This window comes from Gymnoscopelus braueri (assembly GCF_963280865.1).
Source record: "Gymnoscopelus braueri genome assembly, chromosome: 4".
NCBI lineage: Eukaryota > Metazoa > Chordata > Actinopteri > Myctophiformes > Myctophidae > Gymnoscopelus > Gymnoscopelus braueri.
The window spans coordinates 38,912,515-38,931,724 of record NC_137605.1 but is presented as its reverse complement, the minus strand read 5'-3'; the positions used below and the strand labels follow the sequence as shown (position 1 = coordinate 38,931,724).

General features: G+C 43.3%; 1 protein-coding gene across 6 annotated transcripts in view; it reads right to left on the bottom strand.

Moving 5' to 3' along the window:
• Positions 1–19,210, bottom strand: part of grb10b (growth factor receptor-bound protein 10b) — a gene marked incomplete at its 3' end in the record, with an annotated part of 98,444 nt that overhangs the window by 55,362 nt on the left and 23,872 nt on the right. For 2 of the 6 annotated variants that reach the window (XM_080426178.1, XM_080426180.1), the window contains exons 2-3: positions 18,192–18,315; positions 5,503–5,593 (exon numbers count right to left, since the gene is read on the bottom strand). In XM_080426178.1, coding sequence (XP_080282304.1) covers positions 5,503–5,593; positions 18,192–18,242 — 142 coding nt within the window. In that variant the 5' untranslated portion in view covers positions 18,243–18,315. Of the gene's footprint in view, positions 1–5,502; positions 5,594–16,303; positions 16,383–18,191; positions 18,316–19,210 lie in introns of those variants that run through there. The other 4 variants (XM_080426181.1, XM_080426182.1, XM_080426179.1 and 1 more) reach the window with 4 other exon arrangements.

Genomic DNA, 19,210 nt, shown 5'->3' with positions numbered 1-19,210 from the left:
CAATGATGCGGAGGAAGGACAAGCAGGAAACGGCAAGGATTACATAAAAATAAAGTTTGATTAGATTGATTTTTACACTTTGTCAGCTTGTTCTTTTGTCATTCTTCATATCATGATCTAGTAATTGTAGTAGTTTTTTTATATGACCCGCACTTTCATTTGGAAATTAGCTGGCTGTTCATTGCAATGAGGAAATCTTCATTGAAATCTTTTCTAATTTGATTAGCTTACTGCCTTTTTTCTTTTCATTGTCCAGCTCCTGCACCAGACCTGCCAAACTACACAGACTCTGTGGCCCTCCTTTATTTAATATCCAATTTGATTGACTGATCTGATCATAACTCATAACATAACAGCCAATCGCTTTGATTATGTTGATGGACTGGCAATGCCGTTATCATCGCATCTTAGTCTGAGTAAAACACTGGTTGAATCACCCCTGCAATTGCAAAGTAATAAAACATGCAGACCCAAGTTCTCCAGTGTTTTATTTATTGTGGGTAATCTATTTGAGAACAGCTAAGCCGATCGTGCACGAGCTCCCTGAAACATGACTGTCATATTATCACTTGCTTGTATATATGCTACAAGCAAGCAGAGCCATAGTTGAACACAGTTGGCTCGGGCAGGAGTCGATCCCGTTCTCCCGGTGCGTGTGGTTTTCTGTGATTGGCCGAACGTTGATATTCTAGTGCCGTAACCTCGACAATAACAACGATGTCTTTGGCGCAGGGGTAGAGTGGCCGGTAGAGCGGCCGGATGGCAACCGCGAGGTTCCCAGTTCGATCCCGGGCTCCCCCAGAGTTAGTGTCGAAGTGTCCTTGAGCAAGACGCTGAACCCCTAATTGCTCCCGATGAGCAGGTTGGTGCCTTGCATGGTTTCCTCCGCCATCGGTGTGTGTGAATTCACACAATCTATGTAAATCCCTTTGGATAATAAGCGCTATATAAATGCACCATTTACATGTATTCGCACGCACGCACACACACACACACACACACACACACACACACACACACACACACACACACACACACACACACACACACACACACACACACACACACACACACACACACACACACACACACACACACACACACACACACACACACACACACACACACACACACACACACACACACACACACACACACTAAATGCTCAGTACAAGCAAGCATGCTCTGAATTCACTCAATTATACTGTAAATATATACATTCACTCTCTTTCTCTGTATTACACACTCAAAAGACAAATCAACTGAATTTGTGGAGGGTTTCACTTCAGAGGGGATCAGTTAAGTGAAGACTGATTTATACTTTGTTGTGCGCAGGTGTCACATGCCGAAATAGCCGAGCTACAAGCTCACTTGTAGATCTGCTGTTTTTGCAGTGAGAGAAAGAGAGAGAAGAAAGGAATGATGGTTGAAGCTATAACGGATTCTCGAAAAGGGCACTTTTTTCAGTTGACAAGTATTATTTTTGTAAGACACTCGTCTAACAAGTAAAAAACTGTCTCAACAGATCTTGATGAAAGGCACAGGGAATGGAGTGATATAGAGAAAGAGGGGGGAGAGAGAGAGAGAGTGAGAAAGAGAGAGCAGAAGTGCTGTCAAAGGGAGTGGAGTCGGAATGAAAACTCAACAAAGTAACAAGTATGACGTTGTACATTTCATTCACACCACCCCATCAAGACACAGACCTTCCTACACTGTAAGATTGTGAGTTTTCATCTAACACTTACAGGTCAGTTCTTGTGTATGTGCTTGCGTGTTACAGTCTATGTCTATGTGTGTGCACATGAGTGCCTATATGACGCCCTCCCTCTACAAAGGCATGTGAGGAATAACTTAAGGTGGGAGCTTCGTTTCACATCACTCAGATCACGGCTGGGCAACCTCTCCAGAGACGTGTCGTATGTGAGATTACTGCACTGCATTGGTACCATTGATGGGATTTGTTGCCTAGCAGCTGTGTTCCTGGCTGAGGATCCGCCCTGCACAGCCACGCCAGTCATGGCTCCAGTAAAGGCCTGAGTTGTGCTTAGTTGCGTGCCAGAAATTTGACCATCTACAAACTAGTCTAGATCGGCTATTGACGGTGGGCAGACGCTGGCGTGCAAATAAGTAATATTTGCTTATTGCAATTGAATAAACTCAGAAAAGTCTGAATCGTGATGACCAAATTTCATGCATGGCTGCATGCACATAGAATCAGTGGGAAGCAGTCGCCAGTGTCACACACCGCACATCCTATAAATCAGGCATTAGGAGCATCGGGTGACTATTTGAACTGCTCCAGGGAATCAGTTAGGGGTTTTAGGGACTTCCTTGGTCTGCTGGCTGTGTGCTGTACAAGTCCAGCACTGATCAGTCCAGCGGTTTGTGAGATTAGCTATACACACATAAACACACAGACACACACACAGGCCTTCTGCCTGGCAGATATAACCAGTGTATGATTGATTGACTACTGAGGATTTCTTATTTTCCCATGAAGCTGGTTTTCTGTGAAGTGACAATACGGTTTTCAGCTGTAAAGTTCTAAAGAATGAGTGTTCAACAAGGTGCACGACTGCACGCCTTTCTTTATCAAGGTATGGTGGTTTGACTGTTACACCTCACCTACACAATCATACATACTATTATATTAAAGCCCACTAAATATTTGCTACAAATCCCTTGATAAGCCTTTTGATAGCTTCTCATTTCAGAATTCTGAAATCATGCAGGCTGCTGTTCCAACAAAGCTTCACTGTTCTCTAATGGGTTTATGACTACTCTGGGCTTATCGCAAACACAGCAAGTAGCTGGTGCCTCTATTAAAATCCTATAAGAATAAAAGAGCGGATTTGGAAGAAAATTTGTTTTAATAACGTCAGCAAGGATTATCACTTCACTAATAAAAATAACAGAGCACTGGGGCTAAGTTCAAATGTTTGTTCAGCTGATATGATTGTTCAGGTGCTGTGAGTGAACACTGGAACAAGGCAATTGCATTGGCATTTAATATTTCTAACATTGTTTATTTTATTATTTTATATATTTTGTATTACGTGTGCCTGCAGTGCAGTAAACGATGAAATAAATAAATAGATTACAATAAATATTTTGCATTCATTAAATAAGTTGGACATTTGCTGAGAGTATGAACTTTAACCCTAACCCCCTTTAACTCAGAATGTATACTTTGTCGTACGGTGGGTTCAAGCGCTGAAAACTACAAAATCAGAACACGTCCGATTACTTGTGAGCTTGTAGATCTAGTTTTTTCAGCACGCAACAACATTTTCGTACAATAAAGTCTAAATCTGTCTTAACTCAACACTGTAAACTAGAAAAACTGTAAACTAGACCGGAGCACAGGTCTCCGCCAGGTCAGGTAGGTTATTGTGGGCCAGCGATGTTGGGAATTCGCCAATCAGGATGGGATAGGAAAAAACGGACAGATCCGTCTTGATCACATGACCATAGAGATAATGTGTATCGATTTGCATGATGTTTGGACAAAATCTGTAGGAGCAATATAAAAAAAAACGTGTTTCGCAAAAATCGGCCTCCTAGAGGCGCTATAATAAGGCAATGTGAAATTAGTGGAATTTGTTCCTCAACATAGTGGGAATGTGCGTGCAAAGTTTCACAGCAATCGGACGCTGCGTTCATGATTTGAGGCAGTTTGTTCAAAACGGGCCACTCCTCCAAAATTTAGATGTCGATCTTAGCCAATCAGGATGGATTATGAAAAATCAGACAGCTCCGTCTGGATCACATGATTGTAAAGATTATGTGTAACGATTTGTGTGATATTTGGATAAAATCTGAAGGAGTAATATAAAAAAAATGTGTTTCACATAAGTCGGCCTTCTGGTGGCGCTATAAAAGGCATATATAAAAAATGCAGGTCAAACGTTTTTCTTTGGCCTCTAGGGAGTGCGCATAGAAAGTTTAACGCAGATCGGTGCAGTTATAGGTAAAAAGTAAAACGCGAATCGGCCTGTTATAGCGCCAACATGAGGCTGATTTGAAAAATGTTCCTCGGGCTAGTGGGAATGTGCATGCAACATTTCATAGAAATTGCACGCAGTGTTCATGATTTGAGGCATTTTGTTCAAAACGGACCACTCCTGCAAACTTTGGAAGCCAAAAATCGGCCCCCTGGTGGCGCTTTAACAGGCCCATGTGAGAAATTTGGGGCAGATGTTCTGCTCTGGCATCCAGGGAGTCTGTGTGCACAGTTTCACGCCGATCAGGCCAACGGTGCCGGAGAATAGACGGGCGGGCGGACGGACGGACGGACAGGGTGCAAAACATAGTCTCGGCCACGCCTTCGGCCTGGCGGAGACAACAAAGGAATTGGCTCTACCAAGTGATAACTGTTTGCACAGGAAACACGTACTTTTAAGGTTCTATAGAAAATTCTTCAAAGTTGTGGAGTGAGAGTTATAGCAAATTAATTTGCTATGACTTGTATAGTTGTATATAGTTATATTGCAATAAGAATATGTGGTTGTCACGAAATCCCATGGCACACCTGGACTTGTGTAGAGTTGGGTATTTTTCATTAACATTATGCTTGCATAATAATAATGTGATCGCTTCTATCTCACCATACTAATTCAGAAAGGAACATTTTACGAAGTTCCTACCTTCCTACCTATCGTGTACCACTATCCTGTCCCTTCCCTCCAAGCATGACGATGTCATTTCTGCTCCATTTGTTTTCCATCATGCCAGGCCCAAGCATTCCAATTCACTCCCAGAGTCCTTGCAGACGGCCTTCGCTCCCCAACCCATCCCACCCCCCTCCTCTACCTCCCATGCTGAGCCAATATTGTGCTTAAATCTCATGCTCCGATTGTAATGGGTGAATCTAGTATGGCACAATTAGATAGACAGCGTAATTATAATGGGACCCTGTGTCCATGCAATTTGACATTTGAACTGCTGAAATGTTTGCAGCGGGAGGGACCCAAATATATACGTTAGGGCAGGCCCTCGTCCCGGCAGAGAATAATGAGTGAGAAGCCTCCTTCTGTACTACCAGGCAGGCAAGAGGTGAGGCGTGCACGCAGTCTAAGCAAACTATGTAAAAGGGAAGGAAAATCTATATTGTTCATACCAGCTTATAGGCAACCTGCAGAACCTGTTTGCAGCCTTTTTGAGTGCAATTGAAAAAGAAAACACATGGGCCGAGCCTAGATATAATTATGTTCTTACAAGGATGCTGTAAGTATACTTATATAAGATGTGTAATGTAATCGGTATAACTCTTTGCAGGACATATGGGCAAGCAGGCCATTCAAAGCTTATAACAATACAATAGCAAAAGTAATCTTCAAAAACTATTTCACAGATTCTGTCGTGTTAAAATATTGCATAACAGGCAGTCCGTTATAAAATAAAAAATACAACTGTGCCAGTGTTGTGTATGCATGAAGAACATTAAATACTATCTATAAGTCGGTTATGGTGATTTTAAAAGAGGGAATATTGAGAACCAACCTTGATGGTTGCTCCGATTGGCTGACTGGAAGCTTGGACCAATAAGATCAGGTGTTTGTCTGTGATTGTCAGACCGGTCCACATTGTCCTGCTGGGAGAGACAGAGAAGCCAGAACATCAATCACACGCCACTGGGACAGCTGGAATATGTTGGTCATTGACACATTATTCTTGAATAACCCTTTCAGACCGAGAACGCATCTGTGTCATTTTAAGATTTCTTTGGACTAATCAAAAAATAGCAGATCTACAAGCTCAAAGCACGGCACCGAGTGCCGCGCTATGAGCTTGTAGGTCTGCTTTTTTTTTCTTCTGTAGTGCACATTTTTAACTCTGTTACAACTTCTGGGGGGTCCCTGGAACAAAATAGTTTGAGATGGGGGTCCGCGGCCAAAATTCATATCATTTTGGGGGTCCTTGACATGAAAAAGTTTGAGAACCACTGATTATAGCAAAAAAAATTAACTAGGATTTAGAAGACATTTGTAGGATCCACCAGAAGAAAATATTTGAGTTAAAAATGTTTTCATGATTTTTCTAAAATAGCAGATCTACAAGCTCGTAGATCTGCTATTTTTGAATAGCCCTAAGAAATCTAAAAAAAGACACAGATTCTTTCCCGGTCTTAACTCATTTCCTGCCAGAATTATTTCAGATTTTTAGCTGTAGACTGCCAGAGATTTTTCATTGAAAAAAAAAATTCTCAGGAGCCGAGATACAGATTTTTTAAGTTTTAAGTTAACAATGAAGTGGATAGGAGTTTAAATCTTTGATATATCATATCTCCTTGGTCTTTGGGTCTAAAAATAGAACGCAGATCTGCGTCTTTGGCAGCCAGGCGAGAAATTAAATAGAACGCAGATATGCGTCTTTGGCAGCCAATGTGTTAATGGGATAAGAATGTAACAGCGATATGCCCATATGAGCAGCATATGGATGTTCCTGATGTCATCAACATGACATCTTAGTACTGACTTCATAGCATAGACTAGTCGCTAAGTACTATAGTACCGCACTGGGTACTCTGACAACGAGTATGTACAATGGGTATTGCATAACCGGGTGGGACATGTATTCCCAATCTGTATCGTTCCCGACTAGCATTGTTCACAAGCAGGCCGGTTCCCAAAGTAAGGAAGCCTTTACTGAGCCTTGTGGCCCATAGGGCAGGAACCCTTCTCCTGTTTTTGTATAGCGTGAGGCGGCTTGATGCACAACTGCATCCCCCAGCCATAATGTACAACTACAACCCTGGACATGACGCTACAGAAGTACTGTATGTCGCAGGGACTTACCACCAATAAAACCCTTGATGCAGAGTGCCAAGCAGGGAGGCACTGGGTCCCATTGGGACTCTAACCACAAGGCCACTGAGCTGGTACCCAAAGAGCATAATAATAATTATAATTATAATAATAATAATAACAATAATAATAGCAATAATAGCAGCAATACTGGATGTACTGGAAGAAAATGAATAAGAAAAAAAGTACAGGTAAGAACGGCAGCTATGATAAAACCTCTTTAAGGCAGATATGGTAAAATCTCTTTTTATGTAGTAAGTATACATAAATTACACTTATCAGTCTATGTGCATTGTGCAACTAACTCAGAATTTTTACAGATTGAATGTGGTTTTCATTTTTTGGTTCTTTTGTTTTTGTTTTTGTCCTTGTTCAGGGCTCTGACAGCCGCAAGGAAAACACTCTCTCTGTGGACCTGCATAGTGGCTGGCTACACACTATGCAGTCTGTGTTTGGCAGTGTGTGTGTGTGTGTGTGTGTGTGTGTGTGTGTGTGTGTGTGTGTGTGTGTGTGTGTGTGTGTGTGTGTGTGTGTGTGTGTGTGTGTGTGTGTGTGTGTGTGTGTGTGTGTGTGTGTGTGTGTGTGTGTGTGTGTGTGTGTGTGTGTGTGTGTGTGTGTGTGTGTGTGTGTGTGTGTGTGCATGTGAGCAGATTGTACAGCCATACCAGCCTAACACTGGAACTGAGAACAGAACGTACTGTGATGGACCACTGTGCTTGGCTTGCCCTGTTAAAAGAATAAAAATATAGCTACTGACGCGCGCACACACGCACATACACACACACACATACACACACATACATACATACATACATACATACACACACGACAGGCCTTCTCTGACACAACAATAAAAGCTGTGGTTGCCTGTTCCGCCTCATTGAGAGTTGCTACATGTTATGCAAGTGAGGCAGGATTCTTTTGGGTCTTTTATTTCAAAGGGGAATACCACAGATTGAGCTATAAAAATGCCTTAGGTCACTCTGGGTAGTGTTACTTGTATTGTATAACTGTGTGCAAATCCCGCTGGTGTGAAAGAGGTGATTGAGTCATCATTATCCAAGATGATGCAGGATCTTCTGGCTTGCAACTGTACAGCATTATCTGAATAAAGGCGGCGCTGGAGCAACTTGGTTGATTGGAGCCTTTTTACTTTAATAGCAGGTTGCAAAGCACAGAAAAACGATGACAGATTACATCTTTATCAGGTCTATCTGACATCTAAACTTTTTTTCTTTCTGTGCTTTGCTCCCTGCTATTCAAGTAAAAAGGCTCCAATCATCCGAGTTGCTCCAGCTCATTCTTTATTCGGTTATATGTGTCCACTACTGAGACGCATCGGATCAGCCTGATTTCGGCTTGAGGCGCGGTGGAATATCCCTTTAATCCTGTAGAGTACTATATCCTCAGGGTTAATTGAACTCTGAGCTTGTACATATGGAACCAAATGGACACTTACGGGTCCATTTGGTTCCATTTGTACGCTCTCAGCATTAAGGTATCACTCAGGAATTTACAGAGGTGTATTACAGTTGCAGTTGAGTCTATGAGCTATGTTACAAACATTGCAATGAATCTGTTCAATGCAGCACAATGCACATCATTCAATTACAGCCTTGGTTCTCTACGTTTTCCAGTTGTTATTCATATTTTAAAACTATTGTATTGCTCATTTCAATAGTAATGTTTTTCAGCAACTTGATAGAATTGCAACATTCAACAATTCAAACTTCGATAACAAGTCTTTTTAGAGAGTTGGATAAAGAGAATCAACTCACTGCAACAGTAAAACACTGAGCACAATGACTCTTTGGCACTGCCATGCTTCGAACCAAAGTCTGTGCAGAATTACAAAGAAAGACAGCATCTATGATTTGTGTGCAACATTCCCAACTTTCACACATCACAGAACTAAACTAAACTATATATAGTGCCTGGATAATGTGACACTGTACACAGCCTCCCAGCACCCTAGCGTTCTATAGTATACTGACCCAGGTTCCATTATTACCTTGTATTATCTGTTATTATTATATAGTTGCAGCCTTCTCAGCTAGAGGTTTCTAAGACTAGGACAAGTTAAACAAAACTTTTGCCCTCTTGCCACCTTGTTTATTGCCATGATATAGAGACAACCCCTGTCATCACCACACACACTGTCTGCGGGTCCAACCGCTAGACTGTGACTGATCCCTAGACAGCCACCCAAACAGTACTGGGACGTTGGTTGGTGGGATGTACAGCCGAAATGTGTGTGTGTGTGTGCGTGTGCGTGTGCGTGTGCGTGTGCGTGTGTGTGTGAGTGAGTGTGATCAGCAGGACTTAAGAGTCCTGCACTTCTACAGGGTTCAGCTCCACTGATCAACAACTAGGGACCCGGTCACACCACATACTGGTCTTGAATGCTGCACTGCATGGTTGTCTGGGAATATGTGTATGAGCGTGAGCGTGAGAGTGAGATAGACAGACAGACAGAGTGTAAGCACAGTCTACTAGAGTAGACGTTCATTACCAGTACCCCTCCCCACACACACACACACATGCAGACATGCACATAACCCACCATCTAAAGGTCTTAGCAGAGCTCCAATGTGCACCATGGTCTCTCTCAAGAACAAAGCAGACAAAAACCTGAAACCCAGACTACATTTCATGCCCCTATAGGCAACTGACCGAGTGACTTTGGAGATTTGAGCCTATAAAGCGTTTAGCATAGTTCTCAGCCATGCAAGACCCTGACTTCATTTTGTTTTTGGGTTAGTGGACCGTAAGACTGTTGAGAGCAGACAGCGAGAGGGGATACAGAATGAAGTGGCATGTAAGAGTACAGGAATCATTGTCGACTAGCCAAAAGAAACACAAACGCTCTCTTTCTTTCATTCTTTTTCTAGCATTTTCTCTTTTGTTTCACTCAGTCTTTCACAATTTCAGTGTTCCCCACACACACACACACACACACACACACACACACACACAGGTGTTGCTCAAGTGCTCAGAGAGAGGTCAAAACAGGTCTAAGGCTAGGCCAAGTTTTGACAAGAAGCCTATGAGGGCCCTTTCATATTGATGAGGTTGAAAGGGACTCCGAATAAGAGCCGGAGGGCTGAGGGACGGGTGCAGCTTTTTAAAAGGGGTCAATAGAGGGCCAGGGATGAGGTTGGGGCTTTCAGAGTGAGGCAGGCACAAAGGTCTAGAGGTTGGATCTCAAACAAGAGGGAAAAGACTGAGTCGGATGTCGAAACCACATCTTTAGGAGAGGTCAGACTAAGGCTAAATGTTATGGTTGGGGGCGGCAGACAGAGTGACAATACTCACACAGGAGAGACTGGGACTGAACTAGGGCTGAAAATATATCTGTCACGGTGCGGGGCAGGGAGTTGTAGGACCCAAGCGCAGACAGTGAGCAGAGACAGAATGAATCAGATGCAGGGGGATTTATTACTTAAACAGGGAATATAAGGACAACCGGTAACAGACAGGACACAGTAACAACATTACTAATCAAAGGGAGGTGAGACAAGACAGGAAACACTAACTAGGCTAAACAGGAAACACTTGGACATCACTACAAAATAACAGTACAACGAGAACCGGGAACAATACAGCACAAAGAGGGTCCAAAATGGTCCAATACCAATTAAGGTCAGACAACGGCTAAATAATAAAGTCAGTCCACGGTCCGAGGAGCGGATCGTGACAGTACCTCCCCTCCACGGGACGACTTCCAGGCATCCCAGAACCGGAATGGGGGGGGGGGCAGAGAAGCGGGCCAGAACCTCCGGGGGGGGGGGGGGGGAGGGCAGAGACAGGACCGGGGGGGGGTGGGGCGCTGCCAGGGCTCTGCGCGGAGGGTGTCGGCGCAGAGGGCGCAAGCAGGACCAGGGGGGGTGCGCTGCCAGGGCTCTGCACGGAGGATGTCGGCACAGAGGGCGCAAGCAGGACCGGGGGGGGGGGGGGGGGGGCTGCCAGGGCTCTGCGCGGAGGATGTCGGCACAGAGGGCGCAAGCAGGACCAGAAGAGAGGCGCGGGTCGAGGCCGGGATGGCCACCCGGGTCCGGCCGGACAACGGCAGGAGAGGTCTGGAATGGCAGGCGAGGAACCGGGGCAGAGAAGAGGAGCTCGAGGCAGGACGACCGCCGGGAACCAGCCGGAAAGCGGCCGGGGAGGCCCGGACGGCAGGCGAAGAGCCGGGGGGGGGGCAGGGAACCAAGGCAGAAGAGAAGAGGCCCCGGACAGCGGCGACCGGAAAACGGGTCACGAACGGCGCTGCCGAGACCGCGAACCAGCACAGAAGGACCGGACGCCGCACCTGGATACTGGCGGAGCCCGTCCAGGTTCGGACGTCTCGGCAGGCCGCCCGCCGTTCGTCGGCGCTGACCCGGGGCGAAGCAGGAGCTGGACGTGGAGGCTTCTGGATGCAGGGCAGTGGAGGCTCCTGGATGCTGGGCAGCTGGGAGCGTTGGCGGTGTCGAAGGCCAGGACGATGACGCCCCCTCGCCCGGTTCCCCCTGACGATAGCCTAGCGAGACCCAGCATAGGGAAGCAGTTGTCTCAGCAAAGGCTGGCTCAGGGAACACAGGGTCAACAGAGGCAGGCTCGGAGCAGAGAGGCTGGAGGCCTACAACCAAGGGGTGCAGGCTGATGAGTAGGCTGGCCATCGACAGGCTAGAGAGCAGGTAGGTGAACAGGCAAACGGCTAGGCAGGAATGAAGAGAAGTACTTCAAAGCCATCTGCTGGGCTGTCCGCTGGGTCCATTTGGTTGGTTCATTCTGTCACGGTGCGGGGCAGGGAGTTGTAGGACCCAAGCGCAGACAGTGAGCAGAGACAGAATGAATCAGATGCAGGGGGATTTATTACTTAAACAGGGAATATAAGGACAACCGGTAACAGACAGGACACAGTAACAACATTACTAATCAAAGGGAGGTGAGACAAGACAGGAAACACTAACTAGGCTAAACAGGAAACACTTGGACATCACTACAAAATAACAGTACAACGAGAACCGGGAACAATACAGCACAAAGAGGGTCCAAAAGGGTCCAATACCAATTAAGGTCAGACAACGGCTAAATAATAAAGTCAGTCCACGGTCCGAGGAGCGGATCGTGACAATATCTGTTTAGAGATGATTCTATCCATTGCCTTCGATTAATCAAATTGAGAGGAGGCAAGGCAAGGCCAGGCAGTTTTATTTGTGTAGCACATTTCAACAACAAGGCAATTCAATGTGCTTTACACAGAACATCAAGCAGTGCGTGTATAAATATTGACAAATCAACACGAATCCATTAGTCTGATTAACCACATAAGCCCTCTTTTATACTTTTTTGTACAACAGTGTCATAGGTTGCTTTAGCCCCATTACGAACCTCTCCCTCCGCTATACAGCTCCGAGATGAGGTTCCACTGGGCTGGCTACCGGAATCGGTGGAACGCCGGCAAAGGGTCCGTGGATGACATTTTTCGCCAAAAACCATAAGGTAGTCCCCTGATTCTACAGATGTTTGAGGATTTTCCGGAACCCCACAGGCCACAGGCTGACTAAATAAGCTATTTAAGTGGTCGTTTCGCCCCGTTCCAAAAAGTTAGGGACCTTTAGTTTTTAGATACGATGTGGCGAAAAACGTAATCCACGGACCCTTTGACGGCGTTCCACCGATTCCGGTAGCCAGCCCAGTGGAACCTCATCTCGGAGCTGTATAGCGGAGGGAGAGGTTCGTAATGGCGCTAAGGTTGCTTATAGATCTGCAATGTCGTGGAATTTGTTTATTATTGTAGTCACCTCAGAAAGACCAGGTCAGACTTAATCCAGTACACAAACAGAGACTCACTGATGTAACATTGGTGTGTGAACATTAATACCTGAAAACAATTGTATTCTATACAAGTTGACTAAACCACTGCAAAGACTAAAGAAGAGTATGAGGAATGTCCTTACTCTTTCCAAGAACAAAAAGAAAGAACAACATTAGAAGCTCCACTAAGGGGAGAGAAAAATGCTTTGAGAAGACTGCATGAGAGAACAGGAGAGTAAGCAAGAGCAAGAGTGAACAAACTGAGCCCACAAGGCATGCAGAATGGAGACTAACCTACCGGCGAACTTATACAGTATATTTACATTGCTTTATTTATGGGCGCCCCTCAACCCCTCTGCAAAATACACAGAAGGACACACATACACAGTGCCTTATTGTGCATATTTATGTTCATGGAATTCTGTCTCTCTAAGCCAGGGGTTCCCAAACGTTTTCAGCTGAGACCCAAAAGTTGTATTTGCAAATCTGTGTACTGTATATAAAACAGTATATCCCCTATCCAATCTCTTAATTACACCAACATTGTTCATGTTAAGCAGTTTGTTTATGCTTATTTATTGAAATGATGTTGTCATCTTGCGCTCTGGATCTCGGACGGTGTAAGCGAGCCCCCCTGGACAGGCATATAGCTCGGCAGAGTCCATGACATCAATCGCTTCAATTTAATCACGGGGTTGAGCTCATTACCCTAACCCAAGCTTTACTGGCCTTGGGTAGGCAACCTGGCCTGGCGGGGAATGGGATCTATTCCGAGGAGTGAAACTAAAGTCTGTTTAGTGAGAGGAGGAAGGGCTGGCTGTCGTGGCTGAGTCGGTGTAGTGACTGGAGTCTATTTTACTTTATGTACAAAAAACGTTCATAACAAGGCACATCATGCATATAAGCATTTAACAGCTAGGCACTAATTATCTATTATATGTGATAAGGTAAAATGCTCATCTTAACGAGGTTGACCTACATTTCGCACCGATCGGCAGATGTGGCATTTGTTTTGAAAAATGTATGGTGCGTGATCACATACACCTACTCTAACGGATTTGCAAGCTTGTCATTCACTATTTCTTGATGCTTTTAATTTATGGAATCTTTAGATTTTTTTTTAACATTTCTGAAATTCTTTTTTATTTGTGAAAATATATATATATTTTTTATTTGTATATAGGATAAGAAAATGGGATATTTACTCTCAGTCACAACCCATACAACCTACAAGTGCCTCCCATCCCAGTGTTTGTGAAACACTGCTCTAAGCTGTGAGGATCCAGAAAGGTCTTCACCAGGGCTGAGCTCTCTGTCTTCTGGCTGACTGGCTCAGAGGTCAGAGGTCATGGATAAAGCTATGATCCAGGTGACCAGCAGACAACAGACTTGCTTCTGAGCAGGCCAATGGTGCTACCAGCCTAATGCAAATGACTAGGCCGCCTGGCACAATTATTACATAATTGCCTGATGGCAATAATTTGAGATAATTGCAATTATTGGCGAAAACCGCAATTATTTGAGATAATTGCAAATGTTTTGCATAATTGTCGATTATGGCAATTATGAAACACATTTTAAAACACATTTTACATTGTAAAACGTTTTAGGAAATAGTCGATCTACAACATGACATGTCTGTCTGTCTGTCTTTCTGTCATGGCAAATCTGCTGGGGCGATCAGCACCAAATTTCTTATGCACGCTGCCAATAGGCCAAGGAAGTACCTCCATGCACAGATTATACTTTTAATTAAATACTTAAAGATCAGATGCCCAAATATGGAGTCATACAACATTGATGCAGTGATAAGTCAACCTCTTATCTCCATATTCTAAAGTGTTGTGTTTTTTTCGAAATGTAATGCCCTACTTAATCATGCGACACCGTCACGCAAAGGTATCAAAAATAGCAGATCCGCAAGCTCGAAAAGTGTCACAAAGCGACACGTTTTGTAGATCTGCTACTTTTGAATTTGAATCTTGAAAAGTAAACTGTTTGGACATAATGAGGTTTCCACCCGACGGAGCCGATTCGCTCATACACACAACACTGTGATTACTGGAGCTTTTACAGTATGTGAATGTTCTTTTTCTTGTCTAAATCTGAAGCACTGGCTTAAGAAGCTGAATGGAATTTGCCAAACCATCATCATTTAACTTTCTTAAGCCTGACAACCTGCAATCATGCCTCTGCTCTAAAAAGGAAAATTGTAACAAGACTACTATACTCAGGGGGGAATGATAAGAACTGGTCATTGTAAATGACCACGGTAATACAAATAGCTTAGTTATTTTTTGTTTTGCTTCACAAGAAGCAGAAACTGAATGAGTCAAGTAATTCAGCAAACAAGCACCACAGCAAGGCTAATTGTAGCGCTTGCTAATGTTTAATTAGCCTATGCCCTTTGCTCTCATTAAAAGCTGAAAGGATTACAGCAAGTCTGTCCTTCAAGCCTTAAACAATTCAGTGGCAGTAACAAGTGAACATAAACATCTGTCAGCGCCTTGAAAGAAACGGGAGAAAATAAGTCCAAGATGTTCTTTTTTCAAATGGCCTTGACAGAGGAAGATAATAAAGGAATAACAACCCGCTCTACACTTCTAACTGTATGGCCGTCGCCACACAGTCACAGTTCAATTCACTCTGTGGTGAGGACACAGTTGTGGCGCTGAGCCAGGCGTCCCAGTACCCTCTTGTGGACTTACATAACCAATCTGGAGCCAGAGGAGCCAGAGGACGGAGCTCAACACAGGCCTCCATTCACTGGCACTGACACCGACTCTGATAAAGGCCCTCCCATGGTCAGAAATGCTGTGTTTAACATCTAATCCAAAAACAAAAAAAGGATTGTCAGGGTCATGCACGTCCCGTTTTTAGGACAAAGTTATTCCACTTTTTGCAGAAAGAAAGCTTTTTTTTATTTATGACTTATGACATGCAAACACAGATAAGAAGATATTTAAATGAACACTGAGGACTTTACTATGTAATGTTCCACAGTGGTTTTTTTTTTCTGGTTTGCTCTGCTGCAGCTACTAGGTACTTTCACTGCACGTGGAAACAATGACCAAAACAAGCCCTTCAAAACAATCCTCCTAATCCTCTCGATAGAAAGGTCAGAGTGTGTGTGTGTGTGTGTGTGTGTGTGTGTGTGTGTGTGTGTGTGTGTGTGTGTGTGTGTGTGTGTGTGTGCGTGTGCGTGTGTGTGTGTGTGTGTGTGTGCGCGTACGAATGGACTCCCCATAGAATCAGAGTGAATGGCATTACCTGGGGATGTAGTATCAGCCAAAAGGAGAAAGCGTCCATTGTGAACTTAGTTGGGACCAATGCTCTTACATCAGCGTCCACACAACCCTACAGCAGATTGTTCACCATGTGAATGCAGTGTGTTCACCTCAGTGGAATGTTGTGACCATGCCACTCATTCACACACTCTCCCACCGCCCCACTGCCCCGTCTTCATTCAGGTCCACAGTCTTAAATCTTTGGGCTGTGACAGATACATTCAAACCCAGCGAGGGAGCTTTTCTCTACGGCCTGGTTTGGCCCTCAGCCCTGGGATCGGAATCTAGAGTCATGGGTTCCACTGTTCATGTTACTTTGACTATTTTTAACTGTGTGTTCTAAGGCATGCACCATATTATATATATATAAATATATATATATATATCATTATGTCACAGGTTCAAATTCACCTCATTAACTTGGTTGCACTTCATGCGCTCTCTCTCTCTCTCTCTCCGATCTCTGCTGTCACTCTCCACTGTAAAATATCTAAAGAAAATAAATAAATAAATAACAACAGCAATAGTGCCGATTCAGGCACATCTTTACGAAGTGAGAAATAAAGGTACATTGCCACATGAAGATATGAACATCAGTAACCTTGCTCTGACATGCACAAAGAATAAGGGCCATCCATCCTCTCCTCAGCGTTGTAAGAAGGAGAGAGGTTGAGGAAAGGCGGTGGAGCGGTGGGGGGGGGATTTGAATCACCCATGACCTAACCACACTAGACTTTTCAACGAAACACAGGCCACAGGCTTATAGATGCTGAGAGGTCCTTGCATGCTTTATATGATATGGTACGAGCTTCCCATATGTTAGATGCATTGTAAGAACTTTTCTATGAATCGATGTTCAATGTGTTTTGTAGTAAGGGAGTTCAAATTCCACAATCTCTTCCAGCTGACCAAAGGTTCAATAGGTTCATAGCCAAAATATACCTGATATATATCTTGAGTCTCTGTGGGGGGGGGAGTAGGGGAGACTGAATGAATCCTTTTTTTATCCCCCTTCTTTTTTTTTTACCATTTATAACCTGCCGTCCCTATTATACTTTTTTTTTGGCCCAGAAATTGTATCAAGCTAATGAAATACAGGGCTAAAACCTGTGGAAAGATCCTCTGTAATGCCAGCAGACCTTACAGTCTGAGTATAATTTATTTGGTTTCTTGATTTATGGCAGATCATAATCTGTCTAAGACAACAGAGAATCAGAAATCGGAATTCATCCAATTCATACTGAATTGGATTTCCCCGTAATGAGGAGACTAACGCTGAATTCATATTTCTAGTTGTGTGATGCGCCAAGCACTTAAAATAGCCGATCTACAAGCTAACAACTAGTAGATCGGCTACTTTTGGTGCAAGACGGTGTCGTGCGACAAAGTATATTGTTGCTGTCGGGCAGAAACCTCCATAAATCTCCATATTTCTCTGTGCGTTTTTTTGCTAATTAATGACCTACTTATTATCATACTACAGCGTCACACAAAAGCATCGCTTCGCGCCACTCTGAGCTTGTGGATCTACTACTTTTGAATGTGAAACTTGAAAAGTAACAGTTTTAGACATGAGGTTTCTGCCCGACAAGAGACGATATTAGAGATATATGGATGAGAGAAAAAGAGAAAAATTTTACTAGGTGTTGGGAAAAATCGATTCATGGTAGGAATCGCGATTCTTATTATCAACGATTCAAAATCAATTCACAATTTCCAAAAATCGATTAAAAAATAATAATAATAATAATATATATGTATTTTTTTTTTTGCTGTTTAAAGTTACAGGAGTTTTTACTCTATGGATATTGTGATATGAAATGTAAGCTTATACCATAATCACAGTAAATATTATCATGTCTTCAGTCATATTCAAGGGCTTTTCTTTAAACTAACTCCAGTCACTGTCAGTTCAGCACAGCTGAGGTGTGTGTGTCACTGTCCAGCTGACGCTCATTAATGTTACTTGCATCAAGGCAATTATGTTGTGTTTCTGCATCAAATAGAACTACACCTAATCTAAGATTCCATCAAAGCCAAGAAGTTTTACACGGCCCTCTCTGGTATTATTATTATTTTTGTTTGAGCTGTTGGAAATAACTAGACTACACTTGGTTGTTAAAGTCCAGATGAAAACAATATGACTTTTGATACAATTGATTGGGAATAATTTTTGAATGAGAATCGATTTTTTTTAAATAGTTTTTAATACATTTTTAATCGAATCGTGACCCCAAGAATCGGAATCGAATCGAAACGTGAGATAGCCGAAGATTCACAGCCCTCATTTTTACTTTACCTGATAATTCGGGTGGTGCAGGAAATAATCTGGACATCCGGCCACAGCCATTAGGGTTTGTTTGTCTCGTCGTTCTGTTCAATTACCAGGTCGGCCTTTTACCAGGAGACAGACAGGGGTGAACCTGAAAGAACACAACAGCAGAGATGGAGGTTAGTGTGGAAATGACAAAGGGAGGAGAAGAGGCCAGAGGGAGAGAAGACTGAGAGGAGGATGAGAGAGGAAGATGAAATCTAGGAGCTGAGCAGACCATTATAGCACAGAGCACTTCTTAACCCACAGAGGGTCCAAACTAGTAAATAACGTCAACAACTGACCGTCTCGGGTGGGACTGATGGTTGTTGCAGAGTTTTAACCCATTCAATCCGGGAACGTGTCATTTTAAGATTTCTTTTGTTATTCAAAAATAGCAGATATACGAGCTCATAGTGCCACTCTATGAGCTTGTAGATCTGCTATTTTTGAAAAATCTTGAAAATTGTGCGCAAATCTTTGAATATATATATTTTTATCTGGAACGCCTCAACTCCTACAATTCCAAGTGCTTATCAGGGTGGGGGGGTCCCCAGTTCAAATATGATTATTTTGGGCGGTCGCGGCCTGAAAAGGTTAACTCTTACCCTGCCAGAGTTTTTTCAGAACAGTCTGTAGCCTCTGCCAGGGTTTTGACCGATTTTGGTACCTTTTCGCATAGCCACAAAATATTTTTCTCAAGTATGATTGATCCCCAGAAAATTTCTAATCACAGATGAGATTCAGGTGTGGTTTCACAAATGTCAACGAGGTCAATTTGACCTTGTTGTCATGTGTTGTTTGATGTTTGAAAATAGCTCAAAACCAGTGGTTTCAAACCAAAAAACATTGTGAATTGTTTGTCCGTTTCAATTTTAACATTGAAGTGGATGGAGCAGCAAATCTTTGGAAATTGTTATCTCCTTATTCGTTTGGAATATCGAAAAGGTGTCAATACTAAATAATTAGAGAATCTTTTTTTTTTTTTTTAAAGTTTTTTTTTTTTT